Below are 22,848 nucleotides of genomic sequence, written 5' to 3' on the forward strand. Positions count from 1 at the left end.
CGTGTCGTGTAAGATTAATTAATTAACAGTTTAACACTAACACATCTAGCATCTACCTATGCTCAATATATTTATTTAGAATAAAATAAATAATCACACATACATTTTTTAATAATGATATATTTTCGGCTTGTAATAAAAGGATTAATTGTATCTTTTCTTTCGATTGAATTATTTTTTAAATTAATTAAGACTTTTAATTTTAAAATAGATCCACTTAATTAATTAAAATAAATGTCAAATAATCTATTTGGTCTTTTATTTATTTTTTTAAAAGTTTATTTTAATCCTTTATCTTTTTAAAAATACTTAAAATGACCATTCCGTTCATGTGAAATTAAAGCCGTTAATGAAAATCAAATATCAGTAATTAAAAACTGCCGCAAAATGAATAATAAGAAGAAAAAATAAGTGATGTTCATCAATTACAAACCTTAGTCTCCTTTTCTCAAATTAGAGATCACAAATCTCACACCCAAATTAAAATCCTCAAGATCGCAAAACCAATTCAACTTAAAAAGTTATCAAACCTTCAAGAATCAAATCGAAGAAAAGAATAAAGACTCATTTGAGTGGATGTTCCCGTTCTTGTTCAAATGATGAGGGAAAAAATCCCATTACAATGTCTTGCAAGATAATCTCGTTGGAGAATCAACATTCTTGTTGAATCTAGTGACCTCCTCAGGTTTAGGTACAAAAAAGATCCTGAGTCAATAATTTTGTGCGTTGAGATGAGAAAATCAAGAGTATGTTATACACGTGGTTATAGGAAAGGTAAGTTGTACATTAAATTTTATGTAGATGATCTTATACTAAAGCTGAATCATTAATTAAATTGTGAGATTTGTAATTTTTGATTTGGAAAAAAGGAAGTTATAGTTTGTAAAAGATGAAACTATGAATGTATTGTTGCTTTTTCCTTATTTTTTGTTGTGACAATTTTTAACTATCAGTATTTGATTATTGTTAACGACATTAACTTTAAATTTATAAAAAGATCATTTTGATTTTTTTTTAAAATAAAGGATAAAATTAACTTTTCAAAAAATAAAATATTAAAACAAAGAAAAGAAATAAGATAAATAACCAAATAGGTAATTTGGCCTAAAATAAATTAAGAAACTGAAATTATACATACTCCAAATTAAAAGAAAAATATGTAATTGAATCTAACATGAAAATTTCAAAATAATATATACGAAACCATTTTATTCTTATACTAAATCATTTGCTGGCAGACACATGCAAAGGGCACTACATTTGGGCCCTTCATCCTCATTCTTTTGACACTGTCATTGATTATTACTTCACCTTTGAAGATGCTTGTTTTCATGTTCCAGTTCCACTGCATGTTCGCTACTTAGCAGTGACATTTTCATCCATTGAAGATGCTCATTCTTCTCAATATGCACAATTTGCTGTTTTCTCTTGTGACAGTTTTTCTGTATTTTAATATTTTGTTTAACAAACAGGGAAAGTAACAAATTAAACTTATTCTGACTGTTTCTTGCATATTTCTTTGAAATTAATAAATAAAATAAAAAGATGGTGTTATTTAGATAGTTATTTATTAAAACAGGAAATAGAAAATACCCCGTTCAATCCTTTTCATTAGATCCAATTAACTACTAGTAATTCACTAGCATTAAAAAATAGTTTATTTTATTTTATTTTGGAAAGGAATACTTAATTTAATTAATAAGATTACAATAATTTTAAATTTATATACTTTTTCAAAATTAGCAAGCATGCTTTAACTCTTTTCAAATATTTTTATTAGTTTTTAATTTCTATAATCTCTCTCATCATTAATATATTTATATTTTAATTTTTCTTGACTATTCATGTGAATAATCAAATTAATTTTTTTTAAAATTCTTTTTATAAAGATAAAATTAAACCACAAAAAGGATAATTATAACCCCACCATTAACTACTTCAATTTAATAAAAGAAAAATACACGTCCTACTCCTATCAAGATAAAATTTGTAATTTGCTATACTCGGCAAAAATTTACATCCGTGAAAAAGATTATTCATTCAAACTAACATGAGAGTCCACGCACGTTACATCTTCACAACACATGTTGTATATTTGAAAAAAGTTAACATTTGTTTTTCTCATGTTATAATCATCTTGCGGTTGAGCTCCCTTCCTCCTCTTGTCCACTGAGGCAAAATGTAAGAGTGGTGACAACATATAACCTAGCTCCAAAACTTTCTAAAACCAAACTACAATCCTCTCGAATACTTTCTCAACCATTGGAGTTTTTCTAAAGAAAATAGGACCATCAGAATTGGATAATGAAATGTGAGTACTTACCATTAGAATTTATGATGTAATCTTCATGAGCACACGGATGTTATATTGCAAGGCAAACATAGTTGCTGATGCAGACCAGAAGATAACTCTTTTGATTCCTAGCTTACTCCCAACTTCTAATGTCCATCCCATAGTCACATCAGCAACTATGCATGTGATTTTGTCACCAGGCACCATTCAAATGAATATCTTCTATGAGCTTCTCAAGCATGGCAGAGAAGGCTTTCACCACCATAACATAGTAACACAAGGCTTCCCTATATCACTTTTGTCACCCTCAGGTCCCAAGCCATCAGGGACTAAGACCAACTCGATGGTGATTCATGAAAGACTTTCTTGCTTGACCATTGAACTCATCACTCGCTTGTTGGTGAAGTCTGTTCACAAAAGTTCCATATGGGGAAAAATGGAACTGAAACAATGAAATTTTAATTTTAAAAATTGCATTGCAACATATACTTAGAAAAGCCTTTAATTAAAATGGTGCTGTTAATCTATTTAACCTAAATCTATTAAGCCTTTAGTTATATCCAGTCTCAAGGCAGAAACTCTAATTCTTTGTACTTCCACATTATTAATGCCTTCTCTGAACATGTTCATGTGTTGGATTCATTGGTCTTCTTGTTCTTGGTCCCGTGCATGTGATTGTATTTTAAGAATGCCAACATATTTGGAACCGATTGCAGCTGTAAATACCTCTGAAAACTGGCAATCATAATTAATCTCAACCAACTTGGCTTTCCAATATTATCAAACCTGGCAATCAAAAGACAGTATTTTTTCGCATCAGATCATATCTAGTCATTACCCTAGTCTTTCTTCTACTTCTTCACTTTGTGATTATATATTTCTGTTTCTGAAGTTTGAATGAACAATTTAAAATTTTCTATTCCCAAAAAAGTAAAAATATATTCCATAATACCTTGTATGATTAGAATGTATACGAATACTCGTGATCACAAAGATTGATTCAAGAGGTAATTAAGGGACTTACACGAGATCATGATTGACCATACAAAAGGGCATTTGTAGGGAGCAGCAGTCAATATCCTCGAATGAAAATTAATTTCACATCCAAAAGGTTATATCTCGTATAAGATATTTTGGTACAATGTATCTGGTACAAGATTTCTTTTATAGAATACTGAAAAGGTCTGATACAATTGGTAGACAATTCGTTTTTTTTTATACATATGGATAGAAATTCGATTTTCAGATCATATGTTGAAGATTTTATTGAGAGAAATAAAAATTAGTTCAATGATCTTTACTTGATAAATTAATTTCATGATTTTTTTTAAAAAAAATCCATGATTTATAATTATAGAAATACCTTGCTTTCAGCCAATTAATTGACATATAATTATAGTCAGTGCATGTGTCTTGCTTGATCTTGGTGTTACAGAAAGTGAAGCTGAAGATACTCTAAAAGTTGTTTCACAGTTTCTGAAACAATTTAATGGCCATAAAGAAGAGAGAGAAAATGATGCTGTTCACGTACCTAAAGTGACCAAATGACTGCATGTTTTTCATTATAGTATACGTGAAATATTTATACACTTGAAGGAAAGAGAAAGCAATGTTAAGCTGGTTGTTATACCAGAAAACTGAAATGCTAACCGTTTGTAACAGCTGAGCCTAACTAACTCAAGACACTAACTCACTAACTCGTGCTATTCACTCACTTAATATTCGCTAAGACAGTTCACACCAATAAAGTTCGTATTAGCACGAGTGAGTGCCACAGGTTAGCTAGTCATGTCACTTGAACAACAGTTACTCTGGAAACCAAAACCACATATATATTCCACAGATGAACATATTCCGAATCTTAATCTCGTGTCACCTCGTAAATGTCTTCCAATATTTTTTCCGTCTCGAATATAACATATGCTTTCTTATCCATCCATTACTATACTGATTGCTGAAATAAAATTGGAATACGACACTGGCATGCATGCATATGAAACTGTAATTATAATTATAAAGCTGTTTTAAAATTTCTCACAACACTTTTTATTACAAAGAGAGAAGTATATAAAAATAAGTGATTTAATACAAAATTTTAAAAATTAAATTATAAAAAATTATAATTTTTTTTAGTGAAAATAACATTAATAACAAGCATTGCGCTGATTCACCATAAAAAGAGAAAGAAAGACGCAATTAGCTGTATGTGATGATCACCTCTCAAATAGAAATAAAACCAGTGAAGGTTTATATATCTTGCGCGCATATTATCATGTAATGCTGCCTCATAAAGTATGGGATGAATTTGGCGATCACTTCTGTCTCGGGGAATACCAGCTGGCTTACACTTCCATAAATTGATAAGACATTTTAATTTATACAAAAAGTTTGCACATATTGTTATAATTAAGAGAAAAATAAATAAAATAAAAGATAGTGTATATAATAGGAAAAATAAGTTATGAAAAAGCATTCCATCTATCTCGTTTTATTTATCAGTTTTAAAATATTTTTCTGTTTCAAACTATTTATCATTTTAAATCATTAAGAAAATAGTTCAGTAAAAAAAACATTAAGAAAATATTAATGAATTTTTTTATAATAATACTCATAAGACATAGATGCACTGATAAATATATTAGCTAGCTATTAATGTATAGTGTAGTTAGCATTTATGGAGATTATTAATTTTAATTATCATGTAATTTTTTTTATGTTGTGCAATGGAAAGTAATGAGGATCAAACTTAAGCATATTATTTAAATATTTTATTACTAGGCCGATTTTAATGGGTATTTTATATTGCGAATTGGTATACTGTAATCAGTTGTTGTTTTTTAAACATATGCATTACCTTAATGAACTGTTTAGTTCAAAGGAGGAAATGGATTTTAAGGGAGAAAGAAAACTTAGAGATTTTAATTAGATATTTTGTTTGCATAACAGGAGGAATTTTAACGAAGAAAAAAAAGAAATAACGCTTGTCTTGTTTGATTTACAAGAAAAAGGGAAGGATTGTAAAAATTAATTTAGTTTTACACTCTTATAATCTTGAATTTTAAAACATAAGAAGGGTTTATTCAATTTAGTCAATACAGTCTCTTCTCCAAATCTCCCCAATATTGGAAAGCAGAACAACTGAATGAGGAAAGATGGTTCTTCTTCATTTGCCTTCCTTACCTCCTAAAAGTTAAGGAAGATTTAAAAAAAAAAAAATCTATGTTTTTGGCTCTGATTTATTTCCTTCCAACCAAACAGCATATATATCATAAATAATGAAAAATCAAAGACCATTAAAGTTCTTAAACTCTGTGACTGCGTCGTATATGCATGTATAAATTAGGAACATGATATTATATTTGTAATTAAGAATAATGGAATAATATCTTACAATTAAGGAATATGAAAGGGAATATATGACATCATATATCCGAGAAAGAGTAGGCAACTTGGACCATTGTTAATGTCGGAGATGATCGCATAAATTAAAGTGGAGAACCCGGCAGATAAGTGAACATGAGGTGGGTTAAAAAATTCGTGCGTTATTATGTTAACAACTTGGGTATCTCCATTCCCCTCAGGACAGAACAAATTTGAGACATGGAACTATGGAAGTCTTTGTCAAGGGAAGAAGATATTCCTAATAAACGAGGGTTTCTTACATGAATAAATCATTCTTGAATATATTCCTTTTCCCGCGTCTCTCTTTTATATATATAATTGAAGGGGTTTACAATTATTTGGTGTATATATTTTTTAATCATAAATTATCTTTTAATATATAATTATTTTAATTTCTTTCATGAACTTTCAAAATATAATTGTTATTATTACTTTGATTTTTTTTCTTTTTGCCTTTTTCTTTTAAAAGTTACAGGTAGAGAGATTTTAACTAATAATAATAATAATAATGAATTAGTTTTGTTTAAAAAATTTACACAGTTAATTCCCCTGGTTCAGTTATAACATTGTTCAGGTTATAACACGAAGACTTTATCATTTCATTATATTCAAACGAATGCATAGATAACCTGTGTTATTAATATTCTATTTTACACAAACTACATGTATCTTTAATTAAGGGAAGACTATTTGTTCAAATCAAATAAGATAATTATAGATGATATAATATTTTAAAAAAATATTTAATGCGACTGTATTTCTAAAATTATTATTTTTTTAATATTTCAAGCAGCTGCATGATCCAGTAATCATGTCTCTAGTCGTTAGTCATAACGATGGGCCTTCGATAGAAGTAGAAAGTTGACATGCAGTAATCAGTTTTCGCTCTGTACTTCCATGGACCCCAACGTATGTGAATTTGTGTGCACATATATACAGCTTTAATTATTTTTTTTCCCTTTTCCCTATTATTTGTCAGTTTAGAAACAGCTTGGTTGAAGTTTCCGATTCTAATTCTTCATATCCATGCATGCATGGAGTATTGTTGAGGCTAATAAGCATCTTCTTTATATAGAGGTTGTTTTCAGCTCCATTTTCTCTAAAATTATTATCGTATCAAATCTTCTATTCGATATATCCTAGTAGGCCTTTTACTGCTAAAACTATTCTCTTTCTTTCCTCGCTCCATCTTAATACATATCTATATATACCCGACTCAAGCTGATTAATTCCTCCATATTATTCATTCTTGTTAATTATTTGTTTTACTAGCTAGTTTAGTTATATTATTAATTTACATGTAAAGGGGCTCTAGCTTGATATACAGGCAAGAGCCTTGTACCTATTGTGAGGATTGAACACAAAAATGGAGAGCATTGAAATTAGCATTCCTACTAAACCTGAGCTGCATGAGAGTGGCACGAAATCTGGAGCCAACAAAGCTTGGCTTCGAGATCAGATTCAGAGTGTATGGGATTTTTGCAAGGAAGACACTGGTAGAGAAATATTTGCACTCAAAGCTGGGCTGGCTGTTCTTCTTGTGTCTTTGCTTATATTATTTGAAGCCCTATGCCAAGTCTTTGGGCCAAATATTGTATGGGCCATTCTCACTGCTGTCCTTGTATTCGAAGACACTGTTGGTATGTTGCTAGCTATATACATCTAACTATCTAAGTATAATGTATTATATATCAATGTGTACATGTATTTTGTATATTGGATTTTGATGGGTACATGGTTGTGAATTTTAAAGGAGCAACGTTTAATCGAGGATTTAATCGAGCACTGGGAACCTTGGTGGCGGGAATCTTGGCCATTGTTGTTGCTGAGACAGCACTATCCTGTGGCCATGTCGCTGAGCCTATTATCATTGGCCTTAGTATTTTCATGATCGGTATAATTATAATTACATGTTCTCTAATTTTGTCATATACTAATATAAATATAAGACGGACGTACGTGGGTTAATTATGAATGTGACAGTGTGACATCGTTCAGTATTTTCCAGAAGTAACGAATGTGAATGGTGTACATGTCTTAATCATATATATGGTATTGTGATATGCAGCCGTCATAACTTCGTACATGAAAACTTGGCCACCGCTTGTGCAGTATGAGTACGGGTTTAGGGTGGCACTGCTAACCTATTGCTTGATCATAGTTTCTGACTATCGAATGGGAAATCCAATTAGAACTATGTTCGATCGGTTGTATTCCATCGCCATTGGAGGAATAATATCAATGTTGGTCAATGTCTCTATTTTTCCTCTATGGGCTGGGGACCAGTTACATAAAGAATTGGTCAAAAACTTTCATTCAGTGGCAGATTCACTTGAGGGTAAGTTCCAATAAAAATGGAAAAATAGATTTATCATAGTTGTATAAAAAAAAGACTTATTAATCAATTAATATATTCTGTTTGAAAAGCTAATTAAATTGGAATATAGCCTTTAAGGTGTTATATAGTTTTCTTTTGATTTGCAGCATATATACGGTACCAAATTATGTTTTTATCTTTCTGTAATATCAGAATGTGTCAAGAAATATTTAGAAGATGTACCAGAGAAGTCTAAAGTCACCATGGCTAGCATAGATGCATTTCCAGACGAACCGGCTTATAAGAGATGTCAAAGCAGCTTGAATTCAGGGTCAAAGCTTGAGACTCTGGTATGTGTTCATACTAATAGTAGCACTTTTTCAGGTTTCAGTTTTCAACTGCGGATCGAAAATAATGTGTTGTCCTTGATCTTTGATTGCAAAGGCAAAATCAGCAAAATGGGAACCACCACATGGTAGATTCATGCACATTTCATATCCATGGGCACAATATGTTAATGTTGGGGCAGTCTTGCGATACTGTGCTTATGAAGTTATGGCACTCCATAGCATTGTACACGCTGAAATTCAGGTTTATTCCTTCTTGTCTGTTTTAGCGTGTGTACATGCATGCTAGCTGTTGGTGTGCATGCCGCGTTCAAATATAATCTTGACGTGACTGCATGATAAATAAGTTGTGTCCTATTAATCAATAAGAATATTTGTAAATGTCTCGTCCTCCTCTACACCACGCATGTCGGATACTTGGTGAATTCACCTTTCACCCAAGAGATAGTTATGTGAGTTTTTTCATGAAATTTATTTTTTCTCTTTTAACAAAACAAACTTGAGTATATTTCAATTCATACTCTTAATAAAGTGCTGTATATCAACTTAATTATACTCGTTCCGTTCTTATCCGTTCTTATTTATAGAACTCAGTTTAAAAGTGATGTTGATTTCTTTTTATAAGACTCAATGTCTCAATTCATATTGTTCATTACATTAATTATTTTTATATTAAAATATCTTTAACTAATTATACTGATAAAAAATTCATTTGAAGAGGAAGAATAAACCATGCTAAAAAAAAGAGAAATGAAAGTACTAATGACACTAATAATTTTAGAAAAAAAAATAAATTTAGGATAAAATTATTATTATTAACTAAATTAATTAGGCATTAGTTATGTCTTCAATGTAGTGAAAATCTTCTAACTATTAGTTGGTTTTCAGGTACCCTACAAATTGCGGGTTGTGTTCCAAACTGAAATCCAAGAGGCATCAAACCAAGCTGCAGAGATAGTAAGGATTTTGGGAAGAGACATTAGCCGCATGGAGTGGAGTCTGAAAAATTCCCACATTAACAGGCTTCATAGCTCTATTAAGAGGCTGCAACGTTCTATGTACTTCCAATATTCTTATCTACTGACATCCACTTTTGAACCCCCTATCCTTGATAACTCTTCAAAGTCCTTTGCAAACAATATTTCACATATCTTCTACCATTTACCGTATCAAAGGGAGATGGCAGAACAAGTAGAATGTTATCATGAGATAACGAGGAAGCAGTTGAAAAGACTATATTCTTGGCCACCTAGAGAAGTGGATGCTTTTGAAGAAGATAGTGAGAAAAACATTAAGTTGTTAGCTGGGGAGAGAAAGGCGAAAGCCTTAGAGAGTACTGCAATTTTGTCATTGACTAACTTCGCTTTCTCGCTCGTGGAGTTTGTGGCAAGAGTTGACCATTTGATAGAGGCAGTTGATAAGCTTTCCAAGATGGCCAAGTTCAAGCCTAACGATGGGTTATAGAAGGAAAGGTGCAATACAATTCTGTGTATGACATTCAAATTTTACTATGTTAGTAGGTAAGATTAAGGATTGGGCAGTGTTGTCATGGACTATCGAAAAGATTTCCAAGTAACAAGAAGCATCCGATGATGTTCGATAGAATTCATATATTGTTATTGCTTTAGAAATATATTTGTTATTTAATTCCAATTATATTTTGACCAATTTCATTTTACGTTTTTAACAAAACTCTTTATAATTTTAGTCTGCTATAATATACGAATCATTGTAGAGTAATATCTTAAAATTTTAATGATTAACTAAGATCAGTGTATTATGCATTTCAATTAATATAAAAACTTGTATATCTCATAGTATATAAAAACTTGCATACTTCATAGTAAATATTTGATAATACATAATATCGTTAATTGTTTTCCAAAGTACTTTTTCAGTTAATAAATCAATGCCATTTATGCTTGTCATGTAATTTAACTTATAATATATATATATATATATATATATATATATATAATTACCGATCCAATCAGTTACATTATTGATTTTACTTCTTTTCCAACATTCCGACTTCCATGAGACGCTTAAAAAAATGACTATAATTTAAGAATAAAACTACCCACAACTAGTTGCAGGAGAATACAGAATATGATAACAATTGAAATTGTCAAACGGGAGTAAGCACAGCCTATGTAGCCAGTCATGCAGTTATGAAAGAGTAACCATGAGCTAAAATATTATCACAACATATTTGATCTCACTCAGTAAAGACTAAAGAGGCTTATTACAGACAGAATACAAGGTCACACTGACAGACTTTACAAGGCAACCTGCTGTCACAAACTGCAAGACGTTTTATCAAATGATAGATAATATGTACAGAAGATGAAATGGGGAAGGAAAGAAAAACACCAATACCTTTATATCCCTTCCTTAAGTATGTCAAACAACGTACATATTCTCTCCGTTTTAACAATTGACAGATATCAGACGACAACTCCAATCATCAACAATCGAACTTCAAAGAAAACAAGCAGATACAACTTTCCAACAAGAGAGAGCAAGGCAACAAAAGCAATAACTAGCCTCAAATTTTACTGGGGCAGGATGCCAGCTTCAATTGTCTCAGATTGATCACTCAATAGATCTCTCCCACTGCTTGTACCAAGGCCAGAACTCCCCATCAGCGGTGCCATCAGACTTCCACCATGCACCCTGCCTTCAGGAACTGCTACTGACATTGGTGTGTGACCATCTTCCCCAGATGGGAGACGAGTACTTGCAACTTCATTTAGTTTAACATCAGAACAAGTTATCACACCAGCTGCCCGTGGGCTACCCATTTTCATCATATCTACGTCAATATCTTGGTTAATGACTATCTGCTTCGGTTCATCCAGTTTACTAACATGACTATCCTGAATAACTGGTCCCAAGGTTACACCTCCATGAACTCTCTTATCCAGCACTAGCCCACTATGAAGTGCACACAGACCTGTCTTCCCCCTTGCAAATGAACTACAAGAGCCACCCTGTTGATTGATATATTCTGACCCAGGATGGCCCCAAGAGCATCTCTTCCTTCCCCCATGTGCATTGCAAAAGTCAGTGCCACCTGGTGCACTCTTTCCACACCCTTCAAACTTGCATCTCTTGCCTCCTCCATGACATATACAATAATCGCTTTGTTGCCTGGCACTCTTCATGCAGTCAGGTACAGAACACCTCATTCCACCCCCATGTGCCACACAGAAGTTGGTACCTCCATGCACACTTTTAGTACAAATTCCACCACCGTGGTCTGCACAGCATTTTCCTCCACCATGGCCTTTGCAAAGTGGTGTGGTCCCCTCAGCACCTTTGGTGCACCCTGGTGCTGTACAGCGTTTTCCCCCACCATGTGCTTTGCAGAACATAGTGCTTCCCTGTGCCCCTTCTGTACAACCAGAAGCTTGACATCTACACCCTCCACCACGTGAGATACACAGACCTGGTAAGCCTTCTGAGTTCTTAGTACAATTTTCTATTTCACATCTCTTGCCACCACCATGCCGAATACACGATCCAGATTTCCCTCTGGCAGCTCGGAAACAACCCTCATGACTACATCTCTGGTCACCACCATGAGCAATACAGAAATTTGTATGTCCTTCTACACTGTTAGTGCAACTAAGATATTCGCATCCCCTGCCTTCTCCATGAGACTTGCAGTATACAGTACGGCCTTCAGCTCCTTTATTGCAGCCAGGTTTCTGACACCTCCTACCACCACCATGAGATATACAACGTCCAGAAGCACCTCTGGCTCCCTTTCCACATCCCTCAACTTGACATGTCTTAGAATTGCTATTGCAATATAGTGGTTGTTTCTGTTGTGTTAGTCTGGAAGTACTAGTGACTGAACTTTCTGGTCTCGTTGATGAGAGATCTAGAACAATGGGATTATGATCAAACTTCTTTTCAGCCTGGTTTAACATTACACTAGCACTTGCATTAAGTGAAACAAGCCCTGGTTTCCATCTACATGAAGTTGATCCCTCATCTGCATTTGGTGTCCTGCTGAATACTAATGGTGTCTCCATGTTCAATCGGAAAGATGGGGCCTGAGAAGGACTTAGACAAACACTAGTAATATCTGATTCAGAGGGCCGTGTGGAAAGGCTCAACTCCAAATCAACCTTAGGCTGCAACTCAAATATCTTCAAATTTGAACTAGCAAGTTTTTTTGGGCTCTTTACCTTCTCGCAGCCAAGATGAAGTGTAAAGTCCAGTTCAATATCCATAGGCATGGACGATTCCTCATCAATCTCTTTGGCTGAAGACAAAGCAGTGCAAGCAGTAGCTGAACTCTCCTTGCTGTCCGAGGAACTTGTTGAAAGTCCAAGAGACAAAGAAGAGCCAATGCTCAGACCCATACATCCATCAATTAAATCCCACTTTCTTTTCATTCCCTTTGAAATTGAAGAACCATGGGAATCAAGTTGTAAGATATTATTTGTACTACAATCAGCTCCCCTTACTTCAACTTGCATTGAGTTACCCAAAATCTTGAATGCATTTGCAGAACAGTTAGCTGTGAAACTCAAGTTCTGGAACCTCACATCCATGAGACATTGACAGTCTAATTCTATACCTATTGTTTAATTTCAACAGAACACTAGCCTGACTTCCACATAAAAAGAATTGGATATCTACAAAATTCAGGTTAGATTACAAGGGTAAAATGCATCCCCCACTGACAAATCCAGAAGTATCACATCGATCCATCTAATAGAAATAGAAGATTAAACTGATGTTCAGATTATCAGTTGTTGTGGGTGCACCTTAATTCAGCAAGATTTGAATCCTTCGAAAACCCAGCTTGGAGGTCAATCATCTTGTTCATGACATACCACATGGTTAGCACTAGAACTTCTTCCAAAATAAAAATGATTTCAGTCACATTTTGGTGTATTTGAGCATCAATTTATTTAAAAGAATAGAATAAAGAGCAACCTTTTTGTGTTTATATCAACTCCATTCATAACAACTACCAAACACACAGTATCAAAAGGCAAAAGAACACAAATATAAAAATAAAAAAGGAAAAAAGAAAACTGCTTGATCCAATAAGAACAATAATTTAAAATTGATATTTTTGATCGATAACACTCAGCAGTTAAACAATAAAATTGATTGAAAAAGATATCCAAGTCTCAATAAACTAAAATAAGAAAACCAATATGAAAACCAGAGAATCAATTCTTTGTGCATGTTCCCCATTTTAGTTTTGAGTATCAGAGCCAGGGACTGTTATTTTAAAGAAAAGAAACAGAAGTTTCCTTTTGAACAATGACATCTTTATTAACTATTCTCTAAAATTTTGAAATGTAATATCTCCCCCCAACAAGCCAAAACATGATCAGAAAATCTTTGATCGTTGATAGTCTCCCCCAAACAAGCCAATTCAATAGGGAATGGATACTCACTCTCTCAGAAGCTGCCACAAGGGAAAGTTACATACTAAGAGGGGGCTGATTGGATAATGCTACAGTGGCAGTTATATAAAATTTCCCCCAAAGTGGCAACTCAAATATTTGATACTGCATTACAAGTAAAACTAACAGGGTCTAGACTAATGCACTGGAAAAATATATTGGTTGAATTCTTCCCTTTTTGCACTTCTGAATCACCACTTAAAACAGGGTGGGTATAACAGATTGAAACCAACTAAACGGACTCTTAACTTCAATAGTATCTCAACTTCCTTACCTATTAGATGGACACCAGAAAAACAACAAACCAAAATATAAAGTACTCAAGCATACATATGATGAATAAAACAAACAAAGCATGCACAAACAGAACAGATAAAATAGAAACAGAGAATTTGAATTAACACAAAATATAGTTTGTCTTTGAGGAAATTATATGGAAAGTGAAAGCCAGGTATCTTCCATACTTACTTTGAAATTCGGAATCCTTCGCTCAACATAAATAACCTACTAAGCGTAGAGCTGAGGCGGAGAAAACAATATATATCAGTTAACGGCTCCAAGTTCATTCAGCAAATCAAATAAATAAGATTGAGATGGAAAAGGCACACAAATGATTGATTTGAAAAACATAACATGAACAAGATCAACGGCGAATTAAAGAGGAATTAAGATTTAATACCTCGCGGTAATTAATAGTAATTCCTCAATTTGAAGTGATTTAGTTATGTAGTTTCCGCAGAGCTTGGGGAACGATTCTAGGGTTTTGACTGTAATTTCTTTTAGCCTTGAAAATTAAGCAAGTTTTTTTCATCTTTTTAAGTTAAACATATTTTTAACTTATCAACCCTTTTTTAATCAATTAATCCATGATCTCTAAGCATAGAATAAATCAAACAGAAATATTCATCTTATATTTATTAATCATCTATCAAAGTGTTAATAGAACTTACTTAGTGGATGTTTAAGAGAGGTGCAAGTGTTGGAAATGCACTTTTTAAGTATGTTATACATTTTCTTTTGATTAAAATTTATTAAAAACTATAAAATCAAAAAAGAAAAATTATTATTAAATTTTATCATTTTTAATAAATTTAAGTTAATGAGACAAAGTATATTTGAATGAGTGTGTAGAGTATTTTTCTAATATTTTTGTATGTTTAGATTTGACAAAGAATTGAATCCAAAAATTATGATATCATTGTAAATTTTGAAAAACAACAATATGTTGTTGTGACTTGGGATTAGTCACGATATTTTTTTCTCCATTGTGCCGTCATTTTAAACATGCACTTAAAAAATCGATTTACTCGTGCTAACAATATATGTAGTCTCTACTTTTAAGCTTAAATCTGTCGTGAGATATTTTTATTAAAAGACTCTGGTTTCATTTAAAATTTTCATAAAGGGTATTTTATTAAAAACCTTTATTTAAAAAATTTACATGTCATATTAGATAAAATTGTAAAACATTGTTATAAAAATCTTGATTTTATATTAAATCACTGTTGTAAAGATAATCCAAATTCAAACAAATTTAACAAATTCTTCCATTAATTTAATATTTTATTCAATTTAAAAGTCAACGATTTTTATCAAGAAAATGAGTAAGCTAACATTTTGATCCTTAAATTTGGCGGTATTTAGTCACTATTGTAACTTTTTTTTTAAGTGTACTATTGTAACTAATTTAATGAAACTAAAAAACACATATTTGAATTTATAATTTGTTGTTATTCACGTTGCTCCATCCATTAAGTCTTCTTTTTTAATTGTGATGGAGCATCCTAACTGATTATGATTATTCTATCTGTGCCAAACTATTTTGAAGATTTTAAAATCAAATATTAAAAGTTGTAACTGTTAAAAGTTTTTTGTTTGTCTTAAGCTTCTAATTCATCATCAAAAATAAACTGATTTATCCCAAGTTCGATCGGGCTTAAAATGCTAAAGTTTAATACCTCCTATCTAAATGCTAAAATTTATTCCTTGAATTTGAAATCCAACTTATATTAATATTTTAAATAAACAAAATTAAAAATAGTTCCTAAATCTATATTTCATCCTCTTATTAGTTTATTTAAATATTAACTCATATTTTCTTTAATAGAACGTCTTAGTTGACACCCCAAGTATGTTCGTAAAACACACCTCCGCATTAAATATAATGACTTACATTTATAAATTATTATTAAAATAACATTCCACTAACTAAACTAATTTTAAAATTTTCCAAATTAAAAATTTTAAACACCTGTATTCTTATATTTTAATTGATCATTTTTATTACGAATGATAAAAAGTTTCTTAAAATATATAATACTTTTTACATTTCATGTCCATTTACAAATACCAGTATAATACACGGAATAATTATCAACAATTAAATCATGTTTCACATAATTTATGTTAATTAAAATGTTCGTTTAAAATGAAATTACAAAATTTCAATGACTAGCATGACATAATTTATGAGGATTGCATTGAAAGGTAAAAGTCTATTCCTAAAACAGATGCAGGATTATAGTACATTTTGTTTTCCTTCTGTAGCCGCCATAAATGGAGAGTGCAGAATCATACAACTCTAGAGGTCATTACGTTCTTGAACCCTTTGCACGGAGATTATATTGCATTTCTTTTAACCCCTATTGCACAATTTCAAATAAGGTTATTGCGGCAAAGACGAGAAAGAGAACACCTCCGATGTAGGCAATAACCTTCAAAAGGAATGAAAACCCATGTTTTTAGTTTATAGCTGCATAAAGGTAATATTCCAAAACAGAAACACAAATGTAGGTCTGAGCTTCAATTGTAGTGCACTATCTACAGAATATAAAATGTGGTTAGAAGAGCATTAGCATTTTCGTACTCTTAAAATAAGGTGCTCTTAAGTCTTAATCAACCAAACTAGCATGAAGACTTCAGTTGGTTATATATTATCCGGGTGAAAGAACAAGTTCGCTCCCAACAAGGTCCCACTAGATGAACGTCTAACATGCCACTGAACTGCTCGTAGCAATCATATAATATATATTTTATGCTTGAATAGTGGAATTCCAGGGCAGAAAATTATGCCCAGATGAGCCAGATTCTATGAGTAGCAATATTTAAGAAAATAATTTTAAACACCATAACTCAATTTCAGCTATGTTCCCTAGTATTAGGTCCTTTTGGTTAAATTGGTTAGTTATCTGCTTGAGATGATAGCATATGTCTAGAGAGTTTCACATTTATAAAGTCCGGTTGGCTTACTCAATAGGGAGAACCATGAGGTCAGAACCAACAAAATACAGCATATCAGGAATGGAGGTTATAAGCAAGTAGTTACCTTCTCTGACAAATACGTCCCAAGTAAAGAACCCCCAAGTACAGCTAGCTGCATATAAAAGACACATTGAGAATAGAGCCCAGAGATATTTACAAATAAAATGTGTGAATAAGGAAGAAAAAGACCGTCAGTCCAAGAAATATAAATACATGAATTAAACTCTTCCAAAATTGTCAAGGTCTTCTTTGGATAGCCTCGTTTTCAGTATTTATTTATTTTGAGCTTGTTGTGGGTATTAAATATAGCTTATCACTTATCAGGAGCAAAAATATAGCTTACGACTTACAAGACCTGTTTTATCTGGTTATTAAATTATGGAGTAAGATGTTTTAGAATAAATTGAAAAAAGCCATCTCAAAAGTGTTTGTTTAAACTTCAAAGAGCACTTAGAAAATAGGTATAAGTAATTACAGCAGCTCATTTTGCACTAGGCCTGTATTTACTGCCAGTTAATATATTTCCTTTTTCTTTGTTGCCCTTAAGTCGGAGATTTTGGCATATACAATTTCCATATACTGTTCCAGAAGCTTATATTAAATACTATCATGTCAATGTTAAACAAGGCATTTACTGTTGCTTTGAAAGAGCAGATCACCATATTTAAAGTTGTATCAATTGGTATTTAGAAAAATTACTGAAAAAAGAGTTACCAAAGTTGCAACACCATGACCAGCCAGTGCTCCAGCTATGACTCCAAGGGGAGAAGAAGCTGCTGCAAGGGCTGAATAGTAGGGAAAAAACAGTTCAGGATAAAGGTGCTGAGTTCAGTGCATGACAAGAAGCAAGATAGCATGTCTTGGTATTTGAAACAAATGAAAAGTCAACAAGAAAATTATATAAACTGAAATTGTATTGATCCAAATCAATAGGCACTCAACTCTTTTAAGGCCAAGCATATAAATTAGCTTCAAGATTTGTCAATGTCAATATTTATTTATACATTAGTTTGTTTAGTAGGTATTTCAGAGCAAGATTTTTGTCTCCTATACTTTCAAACCGAAGAATGGTAAAATCACAAGGTAAAATCATAAAAAAAATGATATTAATAAGGACAAAAATGATGTGTTCTAATTATAAGTGGTCCATATATAAAAGTATGTTTTGTGAGCCAATAATTCTTTCTAACTTTAGAACTCACCAATTGTGGAGAAAAATGACTTGTCGCCCCATTCAGCAACAAAAACTAAGAGAAAAGTACTGGCAACTGTGCTAGCAGCAGATAGTATCCCAGCACCATTTCCAGAAAATTCAGAAACTGCTAGTTCTGCCTGGTTAAGAAAGGAAACATTAAATTGTAGGAACCCTATAAAATATTGTGAACCCCAAACATTGTGAACCAGTTCAAAGTGAAGAATAAAAAACTGAGCTTAACCAGTATTCATGTATCCAGCTCATTGTGCTGCATTAAACGATAATTAGATACCAAATCTTACCTCCTTCTGCTCTTCATCTGATTTTTGGCCATCGCTAGATGAGGCATCCAGCAGGGTAGAGACCCCAAAGTACACCTGAAGGCAATTCAATATAACTTATCTAAAAACAGAAAATGTAAATAATTTGCACCATAACAAACACTAATAGTCTATAAGCATTTAAGCACACATGAAGGTTATATTTACCAATAGGCAAACAGCAGCAATATCATCAATGGGTAAATCAGTTTCTCCAAACCTGTGCAAAGCAACCTATTAGATAAAGTTTTTGAAAAGTCATTCTAAGTCAAATTATGCTTTCATGTTACATGGTTTAGGCACAAACCCAAAGGAAGGCATGGAAGAAAAGTAATGATATTTATGGAAAACAAGGAACTTCAACAAACTAGAGACATGTATCCATCACAAAGTAATCAATTTTTACAAATGATTAAAAATGCGTTCAAAAGAAATTTGACATTGTATTATGATAAAACTGCTTCATGGTTGGTCAAAGTTTCATACAAGTTGAAAAAACAACATCGTGAGTCATTTTCAAAAAAAAATTCCTATACAATGTTCATCGTTTTGTTTCATTGTTTACATGGAAATTAGCATGAAAATGTAATTTTGTTACATGTGAAGAATGATCAGACCTATTTTCACTCTTCCAGTATGACCAAGTCATAGAACAGCTTATAAACACAGTTCATAAATAAATATATGAAATAAAGAAAAAACCTGAATGGCAAGATTTCATCAACATAATGAAAGGTTCGTCCAAGGACAACAGATATCAGAGTCATTGCCCTGCCAATGACAAATAAATACTACATATTAATGATTTGAAGAGTATGTATAACTGAAGATATATGCATCATATAAAATATTTGGCATTTATAAAAGTGACATTTTGTAAATGTTGACATGGTTATTTGACTTCTAGACACAACATAAAGCCTGAAGAATTCTGTATAAATGCACCATTTTGATTATTCTAAGTTGTGCAAATATTGTCAGCATAATTGTTTGCATCAACTTATATGCATAGTTTGTAAACATAGAATTTAATTAGAATGCATTCAGAAGCTAAAGTACTATAGTCCAATTATAAATGACCATGTATGATAAATAAGTCCAATTGAATTTTGTAAAAATTAGTCTTAAAAGTCATATTTAAGATAATTTTTTACCGGTTTGGAGTATAACAATGAATGTTCATGAAAATTAAACTCTCTTCAAAGAGAAAAATAAACTGCAAGGGCATCTAAATCACCATGAAACTATAAAACATACGCAAGTGCGCCAAATGTTCCAATAAAAACAACACCAGCTGAGTTCCTAGCTGCTAGTAGCGCCTGCATAAAACATCAAATACCCAAATCACGGGGGTCGTACTATTTACTTGGTGATAATGGCGATTTATGTACACTTACTGCAATGAAAAAGGTCTTGTCTCCCAGTTCAGAGAAAAATATTAGCAGAAACGCCTGTGACAGAGCATAAAAGAAGCAAAAGTATATTAATCTTGTAAGCAGCACAATAATTTATATCCAAGATTCTGAGTGGTTCTACATAAAATAGTAAAAGAATAACAGTACACAGTAAATCTGTAACTAGTAGCAGGTAACAAATTAACAATAAATGTTTAAGTAATGGTAAAGAAAAACTGCATGTTCCATTGTCCATTGCGGTAATTCAAATTAAGCTTAATTATCTTTTTAAAAGCATTGTAATTAAAAAAAAAAAAAAGTGACAGGGAGATTTTCCTAACTGAAGCAAAACCTGTGCTTAAGTCACCAATATCCCCAAATATAGTGGAGAAGTCAGAAGAAGCAGCAAGTGCAGGATAAGAGGGTTGAAGTGTGAGGAAGGCGAAGAGCAGCATAGAGTTGAGAAGCTTGGTGGATGAATTAGTACTAGCGGGATGAGAAGAAGAAACAAGGGGCCGAGCCAAGGGGAATTTGCAATTGGAGATGTGAGCAAGTGATTGAGACGAATTGTTGGAATTCTTGTAAGGCTGCGTTGGGAATTTGGTTTCATTTTGGGAGAGGGCGAAAGTTGAGGACTGCAGCCTCTTAGTATTGGAGATGCGGAGAGAGGAAGGAGGAAGAAGAAGAAGAAAAGAAGAAGGGAGTAGTGAATGTGGGCGTGGCAAGGCATGTGGGTGTGAGTGAGAGTGCATTTCTACTTCCTTCGCTCTGCTGCTGCCTTGGATAAGCCCCGCGCCACCATTCACCTTATGATCTTTTCCAACCACTGATCGATCAGTTTCTACAGCATTTGTTGGGCCCAAACTTTACTTCATCTAACCCTTATAGTTTATTTGGGCTTTGGCTTTTCGAGATGCTGCACGCCCCTATTACTATTACTTACTATCTTTTTTTATATCTAGTATCAATCCAATTTAATATTTTGAGGTTGAATATTTAGAAATATATATATATATATATATATATATATATATATATATATATATAAAATCGTGGTTGGGGAGGTTATAGTAGCAAGAGCCACTGGAATTTTTTTATATATATTAGAAGAATCCATTTTTGTTATTAATAAACTAAGAAGAAGAAAAAAAAACTGAAAAAATAAATAATTATTCATCAATATTCAATGACCACACTTAAAACATTTTACTATGGTACACATATTAAGTATTTTTTTCATCTCATTATAATTATTGTCCTATGTTATTTTATATAGATAAAAAAAACCAATAATTAAATGAAAGAATAATGATATAAAAATTAACTCTATAAAAATGAATAATTAAAAAAAATAACTATCAATGTTGTTTGAATTTATCTTAATTTAAGTTATTAAAATTATATATATATATATATATATATATATATATATATATATTTTATTAAAACTATTTAACTCTATAAATATATAGTTTTAAATAAGGGTGTACAAAATTTAGGATTATATTCTTTTAGACCTTACGTGTATTAAATTAAATTACAAATTTAAATTATAAATAGTTATATTTGTAAACAAAATAATAACGCATTATGCAATGTGTAATTTATATAATTAATCAAATTCATTCACATTTTAAAATGACAAAGAAAATAATTTCATTAACAAAAATAAAGTTTCCAAATCATTGTCATAATCACATTGAAGTTAACCAACATAAACAAATTTCATCAAACACTTACATATTTGATATCAGATACAAAGAAATCAAGAGAAACCAGTTGGCGAGAAGGTGGCCTTCTCGGGTTCCTTAACCAATGGTTAAATTGAAAGTAAAAAATATATATGTTGCCTACTCAAAGTAACAAATTTTTTAAAAATTTAAATAAACACAATTAAACTAAACCATACGTAGGCAAATTTGTTCTTGCAATTGGTACCATGTTTTTCAGTCCACTCACTGGTGTGGTAGTTTTGCATTACATAAAAATCCCTCTATCAAGAGACAAGAGTGGAGCTTATAATATTATGCTACGTACCAACATTCGTATAAGTTGATATCCACTCGAAGCCGGAAATAGACTTCACCCTCAAAAGCATCCGTCCACAGAGTGGCCACTCCCCTTGCCATGAAAAAGTCACCAGTCCCACCAATAACCGAAATGTCTCTGGTCTTGTTCATCGAAGTTTATGGTACCCTTGTGCATGGTGGAATTGAACACAAAGTGAAAATGCCTTTCTTGTCGTAAATGTAAAATCCCTGAGCGCGTCCAACTTGGGGCGAGTGCAAATTGTAGTCCAAGGTGATGGGGTCATCAAACACCACCAAGTCACCAAAATGGCTCTGCCCAGCCAAGACGATTCTGTGCACCCACAATGGCAGAAGTTGCATTCTTTGAGTTGTGAACATTATATATAATGTCGTGAAAGTAAAAAACTAACTTCTTGCATGGCTCACGAACCTTTTTTCTCCAACTGGAGGTTGGAGCGGTGGAGGATCCGGTCGAGACTATGCACTACACTACTGCTCCTACTTGCTATTGTAGCAAATAGATTTAAGCCACTACAACATTGTTCTGCTCAATGAATGCATCCCCATTCACCAACTACAAGTCCGATTAAAATCACGTGATTAGTTTTATTGTCACATCAGCTAGTCGTTTGGTAATTCAACAGGTTTGAAACCATAACGAAGAGATGGTCAGAAAGTTGGGTAAATGATGGCAAGCTTTTCTGTGTGTAGATAAACATGATCCTGATCGATCTCATTCAATTTCCTCAAATCTCCTATCATCAAACCAGTTACCTCCCTCTTTCTTTAATTTGGCTTACCAAATAAAAGCCTCCCTCTTTCTAAGTCTGCAGGGAATTACCCTACTCCCA

General features: G+C 32.4%; 3 protein-coding genes and 1 pseudogene across 6 annotated transcripts; 1 reads left to right on the forward strand and 3 right to left on the reverse strand.

Moving 5' to 3' along the window:
• Window positions 1–6,601: 6,601 nt before the first annotated feature.
• Window positions 6,602–9,963, forward strand: ALMT3 (aluminum-activated malate transporter family protein). Its single transcript, XM_026129052.2, has 6 exons — window positions 6,602–7,335; window positions 7,449–7,589; window positions 7,764–8,033; window positions 8,226–8,362; window positions 8,457–8,603; window positions 9,248–9,963. Exons 1-6 carry the CDS (start codon window positions 7,062–7,064, stop codon window positions 9,821–9,823), a joined length of 1,545 nt encoding a protein of 514 aa, XP_025984837.2. The 5' UTR covers window positions 6,602–7,061; the 3' UTR covers window positions 9,824–9,963.
• A 594-nt stretch (window positions 9,964–10,557) lies between these two features.
• On the reverse strand, window positions 10,558–14,605 carry LOC100809074 (uncharacterized). Of its 4 annotated transcripts, none has more exons than XM_006573736.3 (3): window positions 14,477–14,605; window positions 14,266–14,316; window positions 10,558–13,196 (listed from the first exon to the last, which is right to left on the reverse strand). In XM_006573736.3, the coding sequence occupies exon 3, from the start codon at window positions 12,925–12,927 to the stop codon at window positions 10,915–10,917; it is 2,013 nt and encodes a 670-aa protein (XP_006573799.1). In that variant the 5' UTR covers window positions 12,928–13,196; window positions 14,266–14,316; window positions 14,477–14,605; the 3' UTR covers window positions 10,558–10,914. The 4 variants fall into 4 exon arrangements, with proteins under 4 accessions (XP_006573799.1, XP_014632606.1, XP_006573798.1 ...); XM_014777120.2 differs by having other exon boundaries at window positions 10,558–13,231; XM_006573735.3 differs by having other exon boundaries at window positions 10,558–13,234.
• Window positions 14,606–16,167: 1,562 nt separating this feature from the next.
• On the reverse strand, window positions 16,168–20,748 carry LOC100809618 (GDT1-like protein 1, chloroplastic-like). The gene is given in 10 exon segments (NM_001254096.2): window positions 16,168–16,511; window positions 17,123–17,170; window positions 17,773–17,843; window positions 18,261–18,390; window positions 18,556–18,630; window positions 18,742–18,793; window positions 19,276–19,344; window positions 19,831–19,892; window positions 19,971–20,024; window positions 20,309–20,748. Coding segments are annotated over 10 exon segments (1,044 nt in total). The 5' UTR covers window positions 20,720–20,748; the 3' UTR covers window positions 16,168–16,439.
• Window positions 20,749–21,866: 1,118 nt separating this feature from the next.
• Window positions 21,867–22,716, reverse strand: LOC100781081 (dirigent protein-like; annotated as a pseudogene).
• Between the last annotated feature and the right edge of the window lie 132 nt (window positions 22,717–22,848).

This window comes from Glycine max, chromosome 1, assembly GCF_000004515.6.
Source record: "Glycine max cultivar Williams 82 chromosome 1, Glycine_max_v4.0, whole genome shotgun sequence".
In the NCBI taxonomy this organism is placed as follows: Eukaryota; Viridiplantae; Streptophyta; class Magnoliopsida; order Fabales; family Fabaceae; genus Glycine; species Glycine max.